Here is a 25720-nt window from a genome sequence, read left to right on the forward strand (position 1 = left end):
ATACATCAACAAGCTTTATAAAACATTTGCCTCTACACATAAACTGAGAGTTATATATGTATGTTACAAATTTTTTTAGCTGCATAAAATGTATGAATGTATTTATATGAAATAGGTGTATAAACTATATGGTCCCTGCATTAAAAAAATGCATGCACTGCAACATACACACGTACTTTTAGGGTGGAGATACATGTATTTTATAACTTGTGTGACATACTTACATGTATATGTGCTGAGTTATGCACATTATTGAAAATTGGTTTTAAAAGGGCAGAAAAGACTGCGCTGCTACCAAGTGGCATTGTAGAGTTGTGCGTTATATAGTTGGAAAGTCAGGTTGATGTAAAATGTACATTTACTTGTTTTGTATTTCTTTTTGGATCTTTGGGTTGCTTTCGGACCTGAAGAACGATGATAAAAAAATCTTGTAGAACTATATTTCCAGTGGGTTTTTTTTTTAAGCTCCATTTTTGGATATAAACTGTATAATACTGTAGGCATCTGGCCATTGTCTCTCTTGGTCTGAGGTGCTATATAAATCATTTAATAAATGAAATGAAAGCGAGTGCCTGAAAACATCCTGGCTATGATGGACTACTTGAATTTAATATTTACGCTTAGAATAGTTCTTAAGTTCTGTTTTCTCCTTTCACAAATTCAGGGACAGCGTGACATTTGCTGACTTTAAAAACTTCATTAGGGTGGAAATATTTTTTTGGTTTAAAGCACACTGAGTTCATTTGATAAAAGGTTTTGTCTTCTGTGACTATGGGAAAAGTCTTCTAGAAATCAGACCCACTGTTTTTTTTTTAAACTGTAGCTCAGTTGAAGGGAAACAGCAAATAGGGTCTGACATGGCTTTGGTTGGGCTGGCATATTGATTAATTTCTGTGATTTCTGAAAAAACAGTAACTGAGCTTATCTTTAGTACCCTCATTATCTCCAGCTCACTGTATCTGTGCAGCTGTTTGTGGTTGCTGTAGATAACCCTCACTAATCCAGAGACTGTTGTGCTTGCATTCGATGAATAATATTCATGTTACCTTCAAATGCCTGCTTGCAAAGCATTAGCTACAGGACATAACATTTTTTGGAATTTTCTTCCTTGTGATGTTTAAACATAATCAAAACCTGTTTAGTTTTGATAACCTGTTTGTGCTAACAAATTTCTTCTCTGTTGGATTTTCATTGTAAAAGATATTCAGCATTATGCTGTACTTTTTTTTTTTAATTCCTAAATCTGGCAAATATTTTGTATTTGTTCTTTTTGATGACTGTAGGTAGTTAATTCACTGTAATAATATCCTTTTTCTTATCAGGGTATCCTTTTGGTCTATGACATTACAAATTACCAGAGCTTTGAGAACTTGGAAGATTGGTATGCCATGGTTAAGAAAGTGAACGAAGAATCAGATGCTCAGCCCTTTGTGGCTTTGGTGGGCAATAAAAGTAAGTTATAAATGTGAAAATAATTACTTGTAATGCATTGGATATAACTTAGTAGCATAAGATAATGTAATAGGATTGATATCCTTCTTTTAGGGTTCTATAGTGAAATAATTTGACATGTTTATTGTATTGTCATTTTTGAGATTTGTGCTATAATATCTCTGAAAATATTTAGGATTTTTTTTGGCAAATATATTCCAGTTTTTCTTCTTTGTATTATACAGATTTGCAACTGTTACATGCAATAAAAAGCAATTCAAATAAACATGCTAAGGCAACTAGATACTATGACGGTAACTTTTAAACAGATGCCCGGTGCATGTGTGCGCACGTTTGCTGGCTTGCACCCAGGGATGCGGCCATTTTATACCATACGCGCGTATATGCGCGCATGGTATAAAATAGTCTGAACGCACACACATGTGCGTGCAATTTTAAGTAGGTGTGCATCTATGCGTGCAAATGCCATTTCTACCATGTAAGTGGGGGTAGTAGACACACGTTTCGGCACAATTGCCAGTTTTCCCAGTTTGTTCTCAGTTTGCCCAGGCAAGGGCTAGGACTTCCAAATCCCCGAGTTTAATAGCCTCCCTTTTACCCTGTTAACCCCAATTTTTAAAATCCTGTTCACCTCTTTACCTTTTTTTGTTTTCTAACTTTTCTGCCATCCATATGTATGTGCTAATTTCATTGTGAAATCTAGAAACACTCATGCCCTGCCCAGACCTCGCCCACACCTCTTTTTTGTGAAAATTTATTTGTGTGCGTAGCAGCAAGTATGCGTTTACGAGGGCACTTTTTAAAATCTGCTAGGTGTGCGCTGCCTCGACTTGTGCACGTATCTCCTGGTTTTGGTGTGCACAGGGCTTTTAACATTTACCTTTATATTTTGTGTTATCCCAGGACAAGCAGGATGATAGTCCTCACATATGGGTGACATCGTCAGATGGAGCCCTGATACTGAAAACCTCTGTCAAAAGTTTCTAGAAACTTTTGGCTGGCACACTGAGCCCACTGAGCATGCCATGACATTCTCAGCCACAGGGGTCTCCCTTCAGTCTCTTTTTTTTTCCGCTTTGCTGTAAGCATAGCATAATAGGAGCTCTGTGAGATTTTTCCCTCACTTTTTCCCCACAGAAAAGATAACTTTTCAATCACAAAAATTTTTCATCAGGTCTCCCTTCGACATAGTAATCGGTGAGTACTTTTTTGAATCATTTTTTGGTCGATTCCTGTCACCTTCACTCGGTACTCGCAGGTCATCGACTGTTATTCGGCTGAATTTTCTAACATGGCCTCCGGATTCAAAAAGTGCCCAGATTGTAACTGAACTATGTCGATTACCGACCTGCACAATGTTTGTGTTTTGTGCCTGGGATCAGGCCACGATATCCGGGCTTGTACAACTTGCGCCCAGTTGACACCGAAGGGCAGGCGTGCCCGGTTGGACAAAATGGAGGAGCTGTTTAAGAAACTCACTCCATCGTCGACGTCGTCTCCAAGGAAAGTATCACCCTCTGTTGAAAAACATCGGGGTAAAAAGAGGACCGATGACCGTCTGTCACTGACCCCATCAGGATCCTCCATAGCGTCGTCTTCTACATCTAAAGAACATCGAGAAAAAAGACGCCATCGACACCGTTTCGTTGCCGATCCATTGGAGGGAGCGGCACCTGCATCCGCATCGAAGGACATCGAGCCGATGCCTAAGCGATTCCAGGTACCAGAACCAACACGTCCTTCTGTACCCGAGGAACCGAGGCGGTCTCCTCCAGGATCGGTGTTAGAGACTGTGCCACCACATTCAGTCGTGGAAGTGCCAGTAGCGCCAGTCTTACCTTCTCCTGTGACAGTGGACCCAGTCCCAGTCTCCAGGGAAGAAGTGACTTCCATGGTCCAGCAGGCCATCGTAGAGTCATTTTGAAAATTTCAGCCTCCTTCCATGCCAGCATCGGTACCGACACCGGCATCGACATCGGATCCGTCGATCTTTTAACCTTTGTTGAATAGAATCGATGCATTGATTGGAGTTTTTCCTCCACCGGCATCGACGATGCCGACTCCTCCTCCGGTGCGGCCATCGACACCATTGATGCCAAAACATCCACCAATGGTTCCTTTGATTCTAATCCAAGGCTCATTGGAGGATGATGACAGAGACTCTGATTCCATCCCGGGACCATCGGGCCTTCAACATCTTCGAATACTGACAATACCGTCGATGCTATTAAAAGACCCTTCGATGCCATTGCGACCCAGTCCATCGGGTGATGCCCGACATCGATTGCCATAGAGACCCATCGATTCTCCATTGAGGCCTTTATTGCCTCCTATGCTACCAAAGCAGATTCCATCTCAGCCATCAAAATCTGCTTCTAAAACGAAACATCATCAGCAAAAACAAAAACCAGATGATTCTGAATCACCTTACCATCTTCAATACAGTCCTTGGAAGGATGTAGACACTGACACTGATTTAGAGGAATTACAGTTAGAACCTTCTCCACCAGAAGAGAGGAGGAAGTCCCCTCTCGAAGATTTGTCATTTACAAATTTTATAAAGGAAATGGCGGATACAATTCCTTTCGAATTGCTTACTGAGGAGGACACAAGGCTCTAGAAGTCCTGCAATTTGTTGACGCACCAAAGGAGGTAATGTCAATACCCATTCATGAAGTCCTGCTGGAACTTCAGCATCAGTTATGGGAACATCCTTGCTCTGTACCGGCTGTAAACAGAAGAACAGACGCAACATACCTGGTACAACATACCCCAGGTTTCCAAAAACCGCAATTGCCACACCACTCTGTGGTTGTCGAATCAGCTCAGAAAAAGGCCAGGAAACAAAAACCACACTCTTCTGCCCTACCAGGAAAAGAACAGAAGTTCTTAGATACCTTAGGGAGAAAGGTTTTTCAGGGATCCATGCTGGTATCTTGCATTGCGGCATACCAGCTTTATATGACGCAGTACCAAAGAAACTTGTGGAAGCAAGTTCAAGATATTGCTGAGGATCTCTCTCGGCAACAACTGGCATTGAATATTCTAATTGCAAAAGGGCTTGAATCTGGAAAACATGAGGTACGGGCAGCTTACAACTCATTTGAGACATCTGCCCGCCTATCAGCATCTGGGATTAATGCAAGGAGGAGGGCTTGGCTCAAAGCCTCTGACCTCAGACAAGGAGTCCAGGAGAGACTGACAGATCTCCCATGTACTGGAGAGAATCTCTTCGGAGAAAACATTCAGGACACTGTCTTCCAATTAAAAGATCACCACGAGACACTCCGTCAACTCTCTGGACTACCATCGGATCAACCATCCTCAATAAGAAAAACGACCAGAAGGGAAATCAGGAGACCCTTCTATAGACCTAGAAGATATTACCCACCTGCTTCTTCAGTGCGTGCCTACCGTCCACCACAAAGGGGATGTGCACGCCAACCAAAACAGACAAAAACCCAGCCAGCACCACAAACTGAGCCAGCAGCTGGTTTTTGAAATATATCAAGAGAACAGAAGCCACTCCATAAATCCCATGCCTCTCTTACCTGTCTGAGGTCGACTCCATCATTTCAAACACCAATGGAGTCTCATCACAAAAGACCAAGGGGTATTAACCATACTGAATCAGGGATACCGTCTGAAATTCAAAACAATGCCCCCGCATTCGCCACCCATCCCACTTTGGACAAGCACTGTCATCACATCTCAACTTCAAGTAGAACTCTCAACTTTGCTGACTACCAGGGCTATCGAACCAGTTCCCCGGTCTCAACAAGGCAAGGGGTTCTATTCCCGCTATTTCCTAAGTCCAAAGAAAACAGGCGGCCTTCGCCCTATCTTAGACCTCCGCAATCTCAACAAATTCCTTCAAAAAGAAAAATTTCGGATGGTATCTCTGGGAACCATCCTTCCATTGCTTCAACGGGGAGATTGGCTCTGTTCTCTAGATCTTCAAGACGCTTATGCACATATACCAATTTCCACACAACATCGCAAGTATCTACGATTTGTCGTGGGAAAACATCATAAGAGGCAGAGGCAAGTCCTACCATTTAGACTTGCCTCTGCTCCTCGAGTATTCACAAAATGTCTAGCAGTGGCTGCTGCACAACTAAGAAAAAACAGCATTCATGTTTTTCCATACCTAGACGATTGGCTAATCAGAAGTCCATCCAGGCAGGGAGCTCTGTCTGCCTTGAAAAGCACAATAATACTATTACACTCCCTGGGATTTCTAATCAACTATCAAAAATCCCACATTGAGCAGTCTCAACTCCTCACGTTCATCGGAGCAGACCTCGACACCACAGTGGCGAAGGCTTTTCTTCCAAACGACCATGCCAACAATCTAGCACGCTTGGCGAACTCTATAACCCAATGCCAGTTCGCCTCTGCCCATCGGCTTCTAGTGCTGCTAGGACTCATGGCCTCGACAGTACATGTTACCCCTATGGCGAAGTTAGCCATGCGAAGAACTCAATGGACTTTGAAATCTCAATGGCTTCAAGCTTTCCAACCATTGTCGTACACAGTTCAAATCACCCACCAATTACGCCTATTGCTCCACTGGTGGACAAATCAAACAGCCTTAAAGACTGGCCTCCCTTTCCAGCAATCAACTCCGCAAGTCGTTTTGACCACGGATGCCTCCAACTTGGGATGGGGAGCTCACGTCAACAACCTTCAAACTCAAGGGACGTGGACTACACTCGAAATGAAGTGTCAAATAACCTTCTTAGAACTTCGAGCGATACTATATGCCCTTTATGCCTTCAAAGACTGCCTCTCAAACAAGACTGTGCTGATACAGTCGGACAGCACAGTAGCAATGTGGTACATAAACAATCAGGGAGGTACAGGCTCTTATCTGCTCTGCCAGGAAGCAGTGCAGATTTGGGCTTGGGCTCTAGAGCACTCCATGCATCTCCGAGCCACTTATCTGGCAGGCATACGAGACGTCCTAGCGGACGATCTCAGTTGACATTTCCATCCCCACGAATGGTCTCTGGATCCACGTGTAGTGAGCAAAGTCTTTCAACGCTGGGGTTGCCCAATCATAGACCTCTTTGCGTCCAAACTGAATCACAAAGTGGAAAGGTTCTGCTCCCTCCACGACCATCGACAAACGTTCTCCAGGGACGCCTTTGCTCACCCCTGGAACACAGGACTTCTATAAGCGTATCCTCCGATTCCGCTCATATCCAAAACTCTCGTGAAGCTACAACAGGACAGAGGGACAATGATCCTCATAGCCCCGTACTGGCCTCGACAACAACAAATTAATCTTTCAACTCAAGTCTCTAAAGTTCTCGTAGCTTCACGAAAGCCTTCCACACGTAAATCTTACCACTTTAAGTGGACAAGATTTGCCAAGTGGTGCACACAAAAAGGTTTTGACCCTTTCTCATGCCCCACTCCTCCTTTTTTGGATTACCTATGCCACCTTTAGTATTCCGGTCTCCAGACATGCTCTGTAAGGGTACACCTGAGTGCAATAGCGGCATATTACAAGGGGAATAAGAGATGCGCCAATAACAGCGCAACCCCTAGTGAGTTGGTTTATGAGAGGCTTACTCCACCTTAAGCCTCCCTTTCGACCACCGGTTACTGACTAGGATCTTAATTTGGTGCTAATGAGACTCTTGCGATCCCCGTTTGAGCCTCTGCACTCCTGCGACGAAACATTTCTTACATGGAAAGTATTTTTCCTAGTAGCCATTACATCTACTAGGAGGGTCAGTGAGTTATTTATTTATTTGTAAGCTTTTATATACCGACGAACGTTGGGAACATCTCATCGGTTCACATAAAACATAACAGTAGCTGTTTTTCTATAGTACTATAGAAAAACAGCGAGCAATGTAACATAAACATATAAGGGAGAACCACTTAACAGGGTAGTGGAGTAAGAGCAAAGGATATGTACTAGGGATGTGAATCGTGTCCTCGATCGTCTTAACGATCGATTTCGGCTGGGAGGGGGAGGGAATCGTATTGTTGCCGTTTGGGGGGGTAAAATATCGTGAAAAATCTAAAAATCTAAAAATCGCAAAACCGGCACATTAAAACCCCCTAAAACCCACCCCCGACCCTTTAAATTAAATCCCCCACCCTCCCGAACCCCCCCAAATGAGTTAAATAACCTGCGGGTCCAGCGGCGGTCCGGAACGGCAGCGGTCCGGAACGGGCTCCTGCTCCTGAATCTTGTTGTCTTCAGCCGGCGCCATTTTCCAAAATGGCGCCGAAAAATGGCGGCGGCCATAGACGAACACGATTGGACGGCAGGAGGTCCTTCCGGACCCCCGCTGGACTTTTGGCAAGTCTCGTGGGGGTCAGGAGGCCCCCCACAAGCTGGCCAAAAGTTCCTGGAGGTCCAGCGGGGGTCAGGGAGCGATTTCCCGCCGCGAATCGTTTACGTACGGAAAATGGCGCCGGCAGGAGATCGACTGCAGGAGGTCGTTCAGCGAGGGTTCCGGCGCCTCGCTGAACAACCTCCTGCAGTCGATCTCCTGCCGGCGCCATTTTCCGTACGAAAACGATTCGCGGCGGGAAATCGCTCCCTGACCCCCGCTGGACCTCCAGGAACTTTTGGCCAGCTTGTGGGGGGCCTCCTGACCCCCACGAGACTTGCCAAAAGTCCAGCGGGGGTCCGGAAGGACCTCCTGCCGTCCAATCGTGTTCGTCTATGGCCGCCGCCATTTTTCGGCGCCATTTTGGAAAATGGCGCCGGCTGAAGACAACAAGATTCAGGAGCAGGAGCCCGTTCCGGACCGCTGCCGTTCCGGACCGCCGCTGGACCCGCAGGTTATTTAAGTCATTTGGGGGGGGTTCGGGAGGGTGGGGGATTTAATTTAAAGGGTCGGGGGTGGGTTTTAGGGGGTTTTAGTGTGCCGGCTCACGATTCTAACGATTTATAACGATAAATCGTTAGAATCTCTATTGTATTGTGTTCCATAACGGTTTAAGACGATATTAAAATTATCGGACGATAATTTTAATCGTCCTAAAACGATTCACATCCCTAATATGTACATGAACTAGCATTTGTCACATATTACAAGCATTTGTCACATATTCACCCTTCACAAGGTTCCTGCATGACCGAGTAGTCCTTCGCACTCACCCCAAATTCCTACCAAAAGTGATAACGGATTTTCACCTCAATCAATCCATAGTCTTGCCTACTTTCTTTCCAAGACCACACTCTCACCAGGGAGAGAGAGCTTTACACGCCTTAGATTGTAAACGTGCACTAGCTTTTTACCTGGACCGCACGGCAGTCCACAGAAAATCTACCCAACTCTTCGTTTCTTTTGACAAAAATAAACCGGGAGTTGCAGTGGGAAAACAAACTCTCTCCAACTGGCTAGCAGACTGTATAGAATTCTGTTACAAAAAAGCAAACATTCCTCTCCAGGGGCGAGTAAAAGCACACTCAGTAAGAGCTATGTCTACATCAGTAGCACACTATCGTTCAGTACCTATTGTTGATATCTGTAAAGCTGCAACTTGGAGTTCACTTCACACCTTTGCAGCACATTACTGTTTGGACAAGGAAGGACGACAAGATTTAGCCTTTGGACAATCTGTCTTAAAGAACTTATTTCCAGTATAGTACCAACTCCTTCTACATCCATCCTGCTGTGATTTCAGGCTGCCTCATTATTTCCAGCAGTACGCCAGTTGTTGTGCTTGTTGCACAGGTTGTATGCTGTTGGTCCAATGCAAGAATGACTCAGCCTGTAGCTTGCTAATCACCCATATGTGAGGACTATCATCCTGCTTGTCCTGGGATAAAGCAAAATTGCTTAGCTTGTAATAGGTGTTATCCCAGGACAGCAGGATGTAGTCCTCACAGAACCCACGCGGCACCCCGCGGAGTTGGGTACGACACGTTTTCTGATTTTATTTTTCGCTCACGCTTACTGCTACAAACAAGACTGAAGGGAGACCCCTGTGGCTGAGAATGTCATGGCATGCTGGGCATGCTCGGTGGGCTCAGTGTGCCAGCCAAAGGTTTCTAGAAACTTTTGACAGACGTTTTTCGTATCAGGGCTCCATCTGATAATGTCACTCATATGTGAGGACTACATCCTGCTGTCCTGAGATAACACACATTACAAGGTAAGCAATTTTGCTAAACCAAGTAAAACTTTCAAAAAAGAAACACTTTTGGAAAATGTTCTTAATGCATAGTAGCAGAAAATCAAGTACTTGATATTTAGCTCTTTGTTCTCTCAGTATCACATATAAGGGTAGATTTAAAAAAAGGACACCAATTTTATAACACACGTGAGCTGGTGCGCGCATGTTAATTAAGGAGCGGACTGGAGGGAACTTCCCTACCCCCTACCCTAACCTCCCTTCTCCTTCCCCTATCCTAGGCCCCCCCCCCCCCCCATTCTTTTTTACTTACTTTTTGCTCCTGCAAAGGAGTTGGAGTAAGTTCGGGCGCCAGCAGGATGCCGGCGCGTGATCCCCCGGCACAGCGGCAAATGGCTGCTGTACCGGACACCTCTTTCCCCGCCCTTCTGCCGAACGCCGGCTCTTGTGCATGTAGCAGGGGTTATGCGCGTGGCCGGACCCTTTTTAAGTTGTGTGCGGTGCGATCAAGGCCCGGCTGCAGGTATAACCCCTGTGTTTTACGCACGCGGGCCATTAAAAATCTGGCCAATAGTGTATTAAATGTAATATAGAGAAACTGATGTAGTGTGAAAAGCATAGGGTCAGATTTTTGGGACATAAAAGTGTAAAAACCTTGCAATTTAGTTTATCTGCACAGTTTTTAAACTATCTTAAGATTTAATTTCCTGTTTAACAAATGACATCAGAGAAAGTCAAACTAATCCATTTATTTTGCCCAATTATTTCTGCCCACACTAAAAGGATATATCCCAGCTTCCGGCCACAGAGCAGCTCTGCTTGTAAAATATCCCTTATATACTTAACAGCCAATAACTCTCCCTTCCCATTTCTAATCACAAAGCTGCTTCCTAAACATCTGCCTCCAAGGTCTCCTTTAAAGCCTACCAGTCAGACATGGCTATGTGTGTGCCTGCATTTCTGCTAGAACTTTCTTTTGCAGCCTGTCAGACAGACCTAGCTGCTAGTTTAATTCTGTAATTGCAGCCTACATCAGTGTTCTGTGTTTGCTTCCTGAACAAGTTTTGGTAGTTTTCTTCTTGACTTCTTCTCTGTTATGTCAATTTGTTTCTCCCATATTCTCCTTGGGATATTATCTGATCAGACTGTTCTAATTCAGTGGAATAAAGCATTTATCTAAATTTTTCCTCATTCATTATTATGCAAGATTGTCCCCTCCTAGGTGAATCAGAATGATACGGAGAAGGGGGCATGGCTTCTTCTCATACTTAAAATTTAGTATCAGTTGATCCCATCTCATGCCACTTATTCCTGACCAGGTTGCTGTCACAATCTCCTCTCTACCACTCACTTCTTTACCTAAAACATAGCATGACCACAGATCTAAACTAACCTTGGCTGGACCACTATCTAGTTCTTGGGCTCAACCTGAGCAATAACCCATCAGCTCCAACCCACTGTTTGAACTCTGGGGAGTTGTAACCTGCTGGTACCAACCTGGCTACCTCCATATCCTGTTGTATCACTAGATCATGCTTCCTCTATCTCTAATTTATTGCAACTAAGGATTCCTTGTTCTTATTTCTTTACTTATCCCTTGCTCCTTTTATATTGTTATCTTTTTAGCTTCTTCCACCTTGTGCGGAAGGGCATTTCAGGAAAAAAATATTAAATTTTTCTTGAGTGGATCCCTTTATAGCTTCATATCATGATCCTTTGCTATATAACTTACTTTCCACTGAAAAAGGTTATCTACTTATGAAATAATACCTAGTAGGTATTTGAATGTCTCTTAATTAAAAATATTTCTGACCAGCCTTGCCAGACTGCCTAAGGCAATATACCACACTAAAAAGAAAATACACTTCATGATATATAAAATAAAATAATGAAAGCGATACATAAAATAAAACTAATAACATTTGATGCATTCATTAAGCAACAATAAAACAAAAACAACATATTTCTGTTAGGGTATATATTTAGGTCCTTGTATGTTTTTTTTTAATAGTATCTGTGCCATTTTAATGGTCTTTCTTTTGAGGTGCAACATCCAGAAATGAACACTATGAGGTCAATATTCTAAAACCCAGAAATGGATAACCTATCCAGCTATCTGTAATGTTAGCTGGCTAAGTTATCTGGGATATTCAGTGGGATAAACATCCCACTGAATATCCCAGATTAAAGTTATCTGGTTGTTACCGGATAATTTTAAATCTATTCCTATATTTTTTGAATATCGCCAGTTAGATGAAAAGTTATTCAGTTACAGTTAGCTGGATTCATTTTTAGCCTTAACTGGCTATATTAAAAAAAAAATATAGCTGCTTAAGTGATGCTGCAGTACTCAAAAGAAAAAAAAAAAGAAGCTTTTGGGCCCAGTGGTCCGAATTACTGATCTCCCCGCAAGCTATGACAAGCTGCTCTACTGGTCCAAGCTTCCCCAGCCCCCAAACCCCTTGAAAAAAAATGAAATTAAATAAAAAAAAAAAAAAAAAAAAAAAAAAGAAGAGGTCCAGCACCAGCCTGTCCTCTTTCCTCTGCATGCTCCCGATTCTGCATTTGTAATGTTTATATCCTTCTCTATAGGCTTCCTTCTCTCTCCATCTCTCCCACTCCTACCCCCAACCCCATCCTTAACCTGCCTCGTACCTTCAATACATAAGATCTTCAGCCTGGATCATGGTAATGCAGGACTATCACAAGTGGATATCTACATTTGATTAAAATAATTTAATCTGATAAGCTTATTATATTAATTAGTTTAAGGGTTTAGTTTATACTTTTGTGAGGTAATCAGTTTTATTGTAGCAGCATAGGTACATAAAGTTTAATACAGTACAGATATTTCTTTTTTTGTTTTTGTTTTTAGTTTGTTATAGCAGCACAAAACAATGTAATGAAAGACGGTATATAAAATATCTAAATAAATAAACAGAACTATGTATTATCTCCAAATCCAGCTTTCACTTGTTAATTATGCAGTTGCCAAACTAATTAACCCAGCTAAAAGTTAATTAAGTCAGTTTTATCTCACTCTTAACCAGTCTGGGTTGCTCTCCTGAGGAGTTCAGGTTCTGTCTCAACATATCATGGATAAATCCAACAAACCCCATATGGCAGATGACAGTTAGAATACAAAGGTCTCACAAATGTCTCCATGAGATATATCAGCAGAAATAGGGTAAAGAAAGTCTTAGCTTTAGTTCTTTCAAGGGATAAGTTGGCAACATTCCTGCTTCATGGTGATGGAGCCGGCTGCTGAGTATAAAACTCAGTCTTACTTGCAGGCCTAATTCTCTGCACAGTCAAAGTTCTGTAAGCAAACCTCTGGAAGCAAAGTTCTTTGGGATAATCACCATCTGTATAATTCAGAGTCCTTTTCTCTGTTTGGAACCTCATTGCATATTCAATTCTATAGTATACAATGTTGATCTTGATTGAATGTTACTACCTTCTATAGACAAGGAATTGGTGGAATGCAAATAATGTCATCTGAGTTCAGATGCATATGAATATTCTTATTGCGGGTTATTGAAGTTTATAAAGTTCATCAGCAGACATAGCTGGTCTCGTGAGTTTTCCTCAAGTAAATGTTCACAATTCTTGTCCAAGGTTCTTCTCTCACGTTGTGAGCTGCTGACAAATGTCTTATATGGAAGAACAATTGCAGTTCTTCTCTTCTGTGTGACTCAAGTCTCATTTGAAGCTGCCAAGATTATCACGAGGCAGAAGACTCCATCTTTGTGTTGCTTAGGCCTGCACTTTGGTTCAGTCTGAGTGCACAGGAGCAGGCCTCAAGTTCAATGATGCACATTCTTGTTTAGGGTCACTAGCATTTATCCTGCAGTAGGAGCCTTCTGCAACCTGGGCCTGGTACTTCTGTCGTTAAGGAGCAAGTTTTTTTAGAGAGCTTTGGTAGGTGGGGAAATGTGGCTCGGTAGGGTCACTTGCCATAGTTTTTTGGGGTTTTTTTTTTTTGGGGGGGGGGGGCAGTTCGGGCCACTAGGTCCATAAATCTTTTTTTTTTTAAGTGCTGCAGTGCTACTTAACCATCTATATTGTTTTGAATATTGCCAGTTAAGGCTAAAGTTATCCGGCCCACGAGACAGATAATTTTAGACCTAGCAGGCACGTCTTGAGTTAACCAAATAACGTATTTGGCTAACTCCATATATGGGAATTAGTTGGATAATTTAGTTGTCTAACTCAACTCTGCTCCAGAACACTCCCAACATGTCTGTTTCTTTTTTGGCTAACATTTAGCTGGAAAAGTAAGGAGAATAATCATACCTTACCATTTAGGAAAGCACTTAAGATGCACTTCTTTTGAAAGGCATACACCTTGGTTGACTAAATTTCATGTCACGAAGGATCTCTCTGCTTGGATCATGATTGTCATGTCCCATGTGATGCATTTGCAGATAGTTTATTATGTCTTTCTTGTACGTTTGTTTTAGACTCATAAGATGAATTTTAAAAGAGATGCATGTGCCAAAATTGAGAGATGGGCGTGCATCTAGCCCATTCCTGTGTCTAACCGATTTTATAAAGTGAGGGGATACGTGTGCACATGTGCTGATGCATGCATATCTCACATTGGAGAAAAAAGAGGCATGGTGTGGGCAGAGCATGGGTGTTCCATGGCATAGCCAAGAGATGTGCGTGCAAGTATCTATGCGCTGGGTGCCCAAGTCCAGTGCCGTGTAAGTTTACTTCTGCTATGGAGGAGGTGTAAGTATAAATAAATAAATAAATAAATAAATAAGCATCTTTAAGGGGATGGGGTAACTAGGAGGAGTGCAGGCTAAAGAACTTGGGTTTGGAGGATCTAGCTCTTGACTGAGCGAACTGGTGGATGAACTGGTAAAACTGGTCATGGCATGGATGCTTGCCTGTTATAAAATTCCCCTACTTGTGCGGGTCGAACTCGTCTTTACGCGGCTGTGTACATCTGCTTGCAAAACTGGTCACATACATATGCACGACTAGGCTATTTTATAACATACGCACGTATGTGCGTGAATGTTATAAAATTGCTGTGTCTTTGGGCATGTGCCTATGAACATGTGCACCCACAGTCCCGTTTGAAAGTTACAGTGTAATGAATGTACTTTTGTACCCTGTCCTAACCACTGGAAGAGCAGGTAATAAGTAAATAAGTAGATTGCCTGAGTTATCTGTCTAAATGTCTTTGAATATTGACTTCTCTATTCTAGGTGACGTCTCACCAGCAACCTCTAAGAGCCTCCTTTTTTTTTCTGCTGGTAATGTCTGTCCCTGGGTACCCTAGCATCCCTCTGGCTCTGGTCACTTCCTTAACACATTATTTTGCTATCTTGAAATCCTTAGATACAATCCCCTCCAAGGTCTCTTTCCTGGTCAATGCATGTCAATATCTCGCCCTTTATCATGTACCACTCCCTTGGACTTTTTTGCATTGAATTTTAACTGTCAAGCATTTGACCACTCATGAAGCATTCTAAGATCATTTTAAAATTCTGTTTGTTCCCTCAGAGTTATGTCCATTGAGTTGCAGATTTTAGGGTCATCTGTAAAGAGGAAAATATTTCCTCCTATCTCATCCACAGTATTATTTATTTATTTATTTATTTATTTATTTATTTAAAATTTTTATATACCGGCATTCATGTTGCAAACACATCATGCCGGTTTGCATATAACAGGGGTGTACAGTGAACAATTCAATAACCTATTTGTGTAGAAGGAAGCAGTTACAAATAACAAGGTAAAAGAACTGGGAGGAGAGAAGAAAAGGGAGAGAATAACATTAGGTATAGGTATTTACATTAGTAATAACATTTTTACATGTGGAAGTGGTAGAATCTGGCTGAATAGAATTAATCGGTGTCCAGGAAAGCTTTTTTAAACAGCCAGGTCTTAAGTCTCTTCCTGAAGGTTGGGAGGCTGGGCTCCTGTCTAAGGTCCGGTGGGATGGAGTTCCATAGAAGGGGGCCGGCTGTTGAAAAGGCCCGATCTCTCAAGGTAATGTGTTTGGTAGTTCTGGCTGGGGGCACTTGAAGAAATCCTCTGAGTGTGTCTCTTGTTGGTCTGGAGGAGTTATAAATTTGGAATGGGAATTGTATTGCTTACAAAGATATCGAACAGAATTGACCCTGGTACAGATCACTGGGGCACTATGCTAATCATTTTTGCTTTCCTCAGAATGAATTCCATTTACAATTAAGAACATAAAAAGTGCCATGCTGGATCAGACCATTGTCCATTAAGTCCGGTATTCTGTCTCTGACAGTGGCCAGTCGAGATGGCAAGTCCCTGGCAGATCTCATATAAGTAGGTCTATTTTCTGTTTAGTCCCAGAGATAGCAATAGCTTTATTTGATCTGCCTGGCTGATAATGTTTTATAGACTGTCCTCCAGGACCTTTTCCAAACTTCTTTTAAACCTGCTATGCTGGTCACCTTGATCACATCTTCTGGCAACAGATTCTACAGCTTGATTGTTCGCTGCCTGAAAAAGTACTTTCTGTGATTTGTTTTAAATCTGCTGGTTGTTAGTTTCATGGAATGTTCCCTTGTTTTAGTATTTTTTTGAAAGGGTAACTAAGCCTCCTTTATTTACCTATTCGATCCCACTCATGACTTCATAAACTTTAATCATGTCTCTTCTCAGCTATCTTTTTCAAACAGCCCTGCATAACCTCTCATCATAGCTGAACTGTTCCATTCCTGTTATCATTTTTTGTTGCTCTCCTCTGCACCTTTTCTAGTTCAGCAAATCTTTTTTTGAGATGGGGTGATCAGAACTGCAGACAGTACTCATGGCACGATGCAACGGCAATATATTTTCTGGGTTTTTTTTCTATTCCTTTTTGGATCATTCCTAATATTCTATCTCCTTTTTAGACCGCCGCTACACAGAGAGCCAAGGATGTCAACATATTGTCCACAAGGACTCCAGGGTTCTTTTCCTGCTACCTAAAAGGTAGATTTTAAAAGGGCTGTGTGTAGGTTATAAAATACTCTTCATGCACACATGTCTGCAGCTGTATGCACAGCTCCTCGTTAAGCGCAGGAGTCCATTGAACATCCAGGGGGGGGGGGGGGGGGGGGAGAGAGAGTGAGCACCTCTTTATAGTGCTCAGTCTGAATCTGTATATATGGACCATTGTAAGGGGGGGCACTTTGATTCGAGGTGAGTTTTTGGGGTTAAGGGGCTGATGTTACAGACACATTCAGATGTATCCATTGTAAAACTGACATCATTAAATCATTTTTGACCTTATAAGTGAGGAAAATTCTAAACAGAGGAGATGATTTGTACACTGCAGTCTCTGCTAGCTGCATTGTACAAATCAACTCCTTTTCATCTCTCTCTCTCTCCTGCTCGAACCGGCATTTGCGATTAAAAACCTTTTCGGTTGGTAACTCGCCTGCAGTGGATTAATCAACGTGCGATGCGATAAATGTATTGCATGTTGAGGAAATTATCTATGCGATAGTCTTGTCCTTTCCACGCTGCTGGGTGCACGCGGAGCTCTTTCTCTCTTACTTTATTTTTGTTATTAATTTAGTTACCTTCGTTTGCTGTTTGGAGGAAGATTCACAACGGATGGTGAAAGCTGGGTCTGTGCTGCTTGGGTCAGACCAGGTGTCTAGGAGGCCAGTCAGCAGGTGTACATTGGCTTACCTTGTTAGGCCTCATTGGAGTAGAGCATCACCTGTCATGAGATTCATCTGCTTGCCTAAGAAAGAAGAATATGTTTCTCCTATCCAGTGCATTGGTCATGTCGATTCAGGTTGCCTGACCCCAGGGTGGAGGTTCATGGCATACTACGGTCACTTTGGATATTGACGAAGCAGTGTTAGTTGCGTCTGGGGCACCAGTGATCCAGCCACAGCACAGTCCAGCTTCCCCATGCTTCATTGAGATGGGGAAGCCTCGGGGAGGCAGATCTCAGGTCTACCTCCATTTTCCCAGAGCAAGACATCTTTCTACGGGGATAGACACCCGCTTAGAAAACAGGTGATGCAATGGGTTTGTTAACCAGAACACCAGCAACTGGCGGCCTTGAAGGCCAGCTAGCTGCCAGCAAGGCTGAGGAAACTGGCCTCACTGTTAGTCACATGGGGCTCAGACCCTTCAACTCATTGGAGATAGGGATGACTTAGGGTTCTAACAATATGTTACAGACCAGAAAACAAAGCGCCAAATTCTGCAAATTTCTTTGGCGGTCCTGGGCAACAGTCAGCATAAAGGAAAAGAAAATGTGACTACCTAAATCCAAGGACTATGGCCTGCGGCTGGATTAGTGGCAGGGCGCAGTGCCCAGCCAGCAAATGTCAACCAGTCAGAAAATGATAGCAACGTCAGTCATGCGATTATATGTAACCTGCTAATAATCGAGGCAGGCAATACGGATGGCCACCGAGAAGCGGGACTTGTCTGGCAGTAGACAGGAGCCTGGGTCTTCACACTCTGAATAGCCATAGCCTGTGCAGGGATTCCACAGTAGACAGATGCAGTGACACCTTACTCCTGAGAATGGGAATCTAGCCACACAGTGGCAGGTTACCTCGTCAGGCGTGGGACTGCCCTAGTACATCTTGGTCACCAAAAGCAACAGGAAATCCAGGCTTCCCCTGTCTGCCCACACAGGCTTCACCTAATACAAGATGCTTCTCTCTTCCCAGAAATGAAGAGACTACTGTATAATTTCCTCATATCCCGCATACAACGAGGACAATTCAGAGACGAAGCTCGACTTGGATCGGTATCACACTCAGGACCTCGATGGTCCATGGAGATCGTGGGACACTTGCCTGGTTCGTCCACCCATTGGGAAGCTAACGCCCATGGACATATGAAACTTGCTTTCAGGAAGGGTGATCCTTTCTCCACTCAATGCATTTCTGCTAGCATCCAGCATTGGGGAGGTTGAAGGACACATCAACATACTTGAATCTACTGATCCGGAAGCACGGAGTGGGGGGGGGGGGGGTTCCAATAAGTACCCTGCTTGGAAGGACTACTATGGTAATTGCGCCAAGCATGCAAGGTGGAGTGGAGAATACAGCTTGAACCTTCTCTGCTATCCATGAAGCATGTAGAAGATTTTCTCCCTCATGCCAAGCAAGAAAGGCAACTGCATCGGACAGGGCACGTCAGCACCATCGCAGCCTATCATCTCCTCAGGATGACTCCTTAGTGTCATACCTAGCGTTGAACTCCAGATTGCAGAATGATCCCTCGGCTAAGCCAGCAGTCCAGGAGATTGGCCCTGTGAAACTCTAGCCTGAGCCTGACTCAACCTGGGTTTCTGCTATATTCATCGTCTGACAGCTGTCACCAGGGACATCGTGCCGTGGAGAAGACCGCCTGGGTTGCCCTCAGTTCAGGAAAGAGGGTCAGTGAATGATGAGCGCTTATCCACTGCTTCATCATATCTCGAATCTCGCTGTGACAGGGCAGTGCTATGAACGAGTCCTCGCTCTTCCTGGGGTTATCTCGGCTCTCTGTCTTACTCAGGTGATAACAGTCTCCTGGAACCGCTTAAGGCAGACGCAGAAGTGACTTCACACTTTGGATCCCAAATCTGCCAAACCTACTGTGATCACTGTGTACACTCGTAGTCTAGCACTCTCAAATGGGGCGTCCTTCAAGATGAAGTGCCTGGGCTCTGGGTCCTAACACATGCTGTCTTGCTCTAGCAAACAAAGCATTCTGATGCTGTGCCGGGGCCACCAACACAGAGCAATTGAGGCATCCATCGTACCACAAGGGATGCGCTCATTATGGACATTCGCGAGCTGCCATGCGAACCGTTGTTGATGCTTACACATTACACCACTGCTGGTCAGCAGGTGACCGTAGAGGGTAGAGCGGATCGACCCATCCACTGTTAAGGGAAGTGATAGACTGTCCGCGACCACGGGTCAGGTTGATTGCGTCATTGAAAACTGGAAGAGGCAATACGCTGCCCGCAGGAGGCACCGATGCTCCAACCTTCCAGCTTGGGACTCCCCAAAGTCATGGTTAATTCAACCTGCTTATCTGCGCAAAAGAGCAAGTTTGCTCACCGTAAACGGTGTTTTCCGTGGATATCAGGATGAATTAGCCATGTAATTCCCACCCGCCTCCCCGGACAATCTCCTATTGGACTCCGTCCAGAGCTTGGATAACAGACTGAGGCAGAATGGCAGTCTCACATAGGAGATACTCCCACACGGGCACATAGAACACAGCTCTGTGTGCTTTGAGAAAGCTCCGTCACCTAGAGGACCGGAGGTCATTCCCCAAATTCATGGCTAATCCATCCTGCTATCCACGGAAAACACCATTTACGGTAAGCAGACTTGCTCCTTTCCCCTTCTGCTTTCATTTTATCAGATATTTTTCCTGTGCTCTTCTTTCTAAGATTGCTTGTATGTACTGATTGCTGATTTTTTTTTTTTTGGCTGAACAATTTCAGCCACTTGTTTTAAAAAATATATTGGACACTTTTTCCTCTTACTTTTTACTTTCTTAAAATAAAGGCTTATTGCTCTTTCTGTAACTCCTTTTAGTTGAACCCATTGTTCTTGCGCATACTCCCATCCTGCCAGCACCTCCTTAAGGTACATCCCTATTTTATCAAAGCTGTCATTTTCAAATCCAGGACTTTGATTATGTGTGACTCCGCTTCTTTGCCTTGGCAGCTTTCTCAGATTCTAAAAAGGAAAGAAATTCCAAGAAAAAAATTGTGGAAGTAAATATCCATGCATAAAGTACTTCAGAACGTTTTCCAAATTCTTAAATTTAGGATAACAGTGAATTATTAAAAGAAAGCTATGACCTCTGAACACTATGCAATATAATTTTAAAAAATGCAAATGGAGGCCCATTTTCAAAGAACCATTTCCTGCAGGCAGCAATTTGCATAGTTAAAATTTTTACTTTTAAGGGAGTCTGTGCGTATTTGTAATTTAAACACCCAAAGATTTGTCTGGCTAACTCTCATATATGGTCATTCATCAAAATGTGTTAGGGCATTATCGCGGACGTTAGGGCCCTAAAGGGCCTTATCTTTCGCATCACGTGATGCGTATGCAAATTTCGAAAATTGTCAAAATTTAGTCTCTCTCTCTCTTTTTGTGATATTTGTGTATGCCTGGGTGCTTCCAGTGGATGAAGAGAGCAGTTGATTATAAACTATACCCAGTTATTTTTTACTCACACATACATATTTATGTGTTTGACTTTTGCCTTTTAAAATATGTGTTGCTTGCGAGTGGCCTATATACTCACATATATGGGCTTTTTAGTGCGAGCAACACTTTTAAAATTTGGCCCAAAATTAAAAAGAAAATGTATTTTTGATTGATATATTGTGATTATTGCTTATACATGATACATCCTTTGGAAATATTGCCTAGTCACAGAAAATACAATTTTTTAAAAGACTTCATTAATTTTTTGACACCTTTTGGTATACAGAAACTGGATACATTGCACTGTGGGGGAGAGTGGGGGAGGCCAGTGCCCGAACTTATAAATAAGTTAACACCACCTCCTGAGGAATTAGTAATCTAACATGGACCCTGAGGCTCCTGCATTAGATTTAAAAGACCACGTTAAAAAAGCAATAGTTGAAATGGGCTAAGCTTTGTGACATCCACTCAACTTTTGTTTTTTTGGCATGGCAATTTTTATCTTTCCCTGGCCCTTTAAATCTAATACAGAAGCTTCAGGATCCACACTAGCTAACTGATTCCTGAGGAGGAGGTGTTAACTTATCGTGGTTGACAACTTTTAAAACTTCTCATGCCATGTTCTCCTTTAATTTCTTGCTTGGTTGTATTTGGAATTTTGATTTTTAAATTTGTATGGAATGGGCATGTAAATGTATGGAATGGGCATGTAAACATCAAACGTTCTTCAAGTAACATATCTTCTAGAGATTTTCAACATGTTAGCAGGTCATCTCAGTAGGGTGCTTCACCTACACATATGGTCCCTTCAACAATTCAACTTTCGACAGACTGTTCAGTCTATTGGAACTTCCAGCAATCACACCCTTCACATCAGAGAAAAACATAAAAATGGAAAGATTTTGCTCCCTTTTTCCCAGTGAGCTCAGATCTGCTCAGGATGTTTTTCTGGTCAGTTCAGATATCATGTTCACTTTTTACCTATTCCATTGATTGCCAGGATGGTGCAAAAAGTACTCAAGGACTGGGCCTGTCTGTTTCTTATTGCTCCAATGTGGCCCAGATAAGTTTGGTTTGCGTACCTGTTACAGCTGTTCAGCACCCCTCTAATCCATCTTGGAGCAGATTTATGTTTACTAAATGAAGAAGAAGAAGGATGTCTGTATCATCCAAACATTCTCTCCCACAACCTGAGAGCACGAATATTGACTGCTTGCTGATCTCCCACTTCGTCTTATCCAAAGAGATTGAGGATATAGTTGGGTATGTCAGGAAGCCATCTACTAGAAGAGCTTACAGATTTAGGGGGTCATTTATCAAAATGCGTTAAGGCATTTTCGCATGCGTTAAGGGCTTATCGCATGTGAAAAGCCCCGTTAACGCATGCGATAGGCCCTTAACGCATGTGAAAATGCCTTTAACGCATGCGATAACACCATATTGTATGGTGCGATGCAAATCTGGAAAAGAGGAGGAGTTAAGGGCGGGAGTGGGCTGGGTTTGCCAGTCTGCGAAGTGCTATCGCACAGACTTAATGCCGATTTTAACTACACCTTTTTCAGTGGCATTAAGCCGTGCGATAGCTTGCGTTACGGGGCAGTAAGGTGTTAGTGCATTTTGCAATTCTCCTGAAAGGCCTGCTTTAGTAGGTTTGAAGCTCCCAGAGGGGAGAAGAGAGCAAGCCTAGCCAAGCCATAATATCCTCTCCCTAGATAGGTATTTGTATCCCTATGGGAGGCCCACCTAGTAATTCGAGGTGAGGTTTAGGTATTAGTGTAGGGGGTTAGGGGCCACTTTGACATTCATCGTGAGACATACGAACAGAACAGTGGTCTCTTGTGAAGATTTGATGACCTTCGGAGTGAGGAAACTCACTCCAAGATGATATTTGTGCAAGGTTCTCTCAACCTAGCTTGCTGGACACTCTACCTGGGTAACATCAAGCTAGATAGAGAGAACATTGCACAAATCTCATCTTTGGGTGAGTTTCCTCTCTCCGTAGATCATCAAATCTTCACAAGAGACCACTGTTCTGTTCGTACGTCTCACGTTGAATGTCAAAGTGGCCTCTAACCCCCTACACTAATACCTAAACCTCACCTCGAGTTACTAGGTGGGCCTCCCATAGGATACAAATACCTATCTAGGGAGAGGACATTATGGCTAGGCTCACTCTCTCTCTCACTCTCACTCTTTCTCTCTCCCTTCTCCCCCCCCCCCCCCCCCCAGTGGTTGTATGCAGGAAATACAACAGGTCTGGCATTTATCGCAAAGTCTGAAAACGTTATCGCAATTTGCGCTAACTTAGCTCTTCACATAGGTAATTAGTGCAAATTGCGATAAACTGTCTATTAGCATAAACCATGCCCCTTTTCCTATCGCAAGCGATACTTATCACATTTTGATAAATCCAGGCCTTGATTAGAAATGGTTCTTGTCTTAGTGTCAATAGACTTCCTTGGACCATTCGCATATGAATCAAAAACTTACTTGCTCACTCTGTCTTCCTCGGGTTTCAGTACCTCATCAGTGGAAGTATATCTGAGTGCCATAATGGTCTACCATTTTCAAATTGAGGGTCGGCCAATCTATACTCCTCGATTGGTATCCAATATTCATGAAAGGCTTAGAGCATATTAAATAATCAGTGGTCAAACCTCCTGTTGCATGGAACCTGAATGTGATTTTTGGCACAACTAATGAAGCCACAGTTTGACCCATTGGATTCTGATTTTCTCAAATTTCTTACATGGAAAATATTATTCCTAGTCACAATCACATCAACCAGAAGAGTCAGTGAGCTCCAGGCTTTAGTTCTTTACTCTCTTTATATGCAATTCTTCTATAATAGGGTAGTATTTCACATACAACCAAAATTTTTTTTTTTGTTTTTTTTTTTTAAACCAAAGCTAGTATCTGTTTTTTATATTAAGCCTTCGTCTTATCTATATTCTTTCTGAGACCACATGCTGATGAAGGTGAAAAGGCCCTTCATGCCTTAGAATGTAAAATAGCCTTGGTTTACTACAGGAAAACAAATTGTCAGGCATCACAGCTATTTGTCTCTTATGATCCTAACCATCTGGGCATAGCTGTAGCCAATTGAACATTGCCCAGTTGGCAATCAGACTGTATTGCATATTGTTATATCCTAGCAAGCACCAGATCACAGAATCTATAAAGGCTCATCAAATGAGAGCCATGGCTGCATCAGTAGCTCATGTCAGAGCTGTACCTATTGAAGACATCTGCAAAGCTGCATCTTGGTAATCAGTGCAGACCTTCATGTTCCATTAACATTTAGACAATGTAACAGAAAATGACAGTAAATTTGGATAAGCAATTTTGTGAAGTCTGTTCATCCAGTAGTCCACTCTCCACGGTGGAGTCTGGATTGCTTATTTGGCAAACACTCCACTGCAACCCTCAGTTTAGGACTTCTTGCATGCCATAGCTAATTCAGCCCAGCTTGTTGACAAAGAAAGCAAGTTTGTTTACTGTAAATAGTGTTCTTTGTGGACAGCAGAATGAATTAGCCATGCTAAATTACCACCCACCTCCCTAGAGAGTTGACTACTTAAGTAGACTTAATTATGATATTGACTGAGGTGGCTCACGAAGCAACTATCATACAGGAATTCCTGCACATGCTCAATAGTTCAAAAACTCTATAAGCTTAGAGCAGTATTTCTGAACCCTCTACTGAGGCACACCTAACTAAACAGGTTTTTAGGATATCCATGATGAATATATATGAGGAGATTTGCTTTCACTGGGTCTCTGAATGTAAATTTATCTCATGCATAATCATGGTGGCAATCCTGAAAACCTGACTAGGTAGGCTTGTCTCCAGGAGAGGGTTGAGAAATGCTGGCTTAGAGAGAAAGATCCGTTTGGCACCGTCAGATGTTTAATTAATCCTGTTGTCTACGGAGACTACTGTTTACAGTAAGCAAACTTGGTTTGCCATCAAAAAAGAGGTGGTCCAGCACTGGAAGAGTTCATATTCAATCAAAAGAATAGAGAACAAGCTAATTCAGTCTCGAAACCAGAACAACAGATTGTGCAGCTAACCACTGTCCTGCAGGGAGTTGGAGAGTCCGAATTCTGCTTGAGTTGTATTGCTGCCATAGACTAACTCGGATAAATTCCAGAAAAGACCTGGAGTGAAATATAAAATAATCCAAGCTTTACTCATTTCTTTTACTTTTATTTTCTTCAAAATTATAGTTAAGGGGTCAATGTACTAAAGTGTATTTAACAACAGCCATTAATGTTCGTTAATTAGCTCCCATTAACTGCTTATATGAATGAATGCAAATTAATTTTGCATTTATTTACAAGTGTTAAATTTACAGATTAATGTGGACATTATTGCAAAAACCTAACTATAGAAGTGTAGTTTTTTGCATTAAGAGGTCCATGTTAACTTTTGCAAGTTTTAATGTACTGTATTATATTTCTGTGCATTGAAAGCTAATGAATTGTTATAATTTAGCATTTCATTATCTCATTAACATAGCTTTTTGTATTAGAACTCTCAAAAGCTGACTTATATGCCTTAAAAGTGATGGTAATGTTACAAACTAGAATGTGTATACTAAAATGTGTTAACCCTTGTGATTTCAGTAGCACCCTTAAATGCATTGGCCCCCAAGATTGCATTTCTTCTTTTATGTCTAAGACAAAAAGTGCCATGAAACTGGGTATTTCTATGCAAAATGAAACACACGATAGATAATAGCATAAGAAAAATAAAGTCAGAATTTTCTGTTTGGTCCAGGCTCTGTGAAAATAAATGAAAATAACAAGAATAAAAAATACTGAGTTGAAAACATGCACATCATGTATAAGACAAGATCATTTATTTTTCTATTTTGAATTGATAATTTGTGGTTATACTTTTATTTTTATTTTCTTAAGTAGCCTCACTATTCTACCTTTTTCTCCACTCGTTGGATCTCTAAGTAGACTCGTGTCAAACT

The 25720-nt window shown here is 42.5% G+C and overlaps 1 protein-coding gene across 4 annotated transcripts in view; it reads left to right on the plus strand.

Annotated features, from left to right (window-relative positions):
- Nucleotides 1–25720, plus strand: part of RAB28 (RAB28, member RAS oncogene family) — a 336848-nt gene that overhangs the window by 97424 nt on the left and 213704 nt on the right. For all 4 annotated transcript variants that reach the window (XM_029590878.1, XM_029590851.1, XM_029590870.1 and 1 more), the window contains one exon: nt 1323–1452. In XM_029590878.1, coding sequence (XP_029446738.1) covers nt 1323–1452 — 130 coding nt within the window. The remainder of the gene's footprint in view (nt 1–1322; nt 1453–25720) is intronic.

Source organism: Rhinatrema bivittatum, chromosome 1, assembly GCF_901001135.1.
Source record: "Rhinatrema bivittatum chromosome 1, aRhiBiv1.1, whole genome shotgun sequence".
Classification (NCBI taxonomy): Eukaryota; Metazoa; Chordata; class Amphibia; order Gymnophiona; family Rhinatrematidae; genus Rhinatrema; species Rhinatrema bivittatum.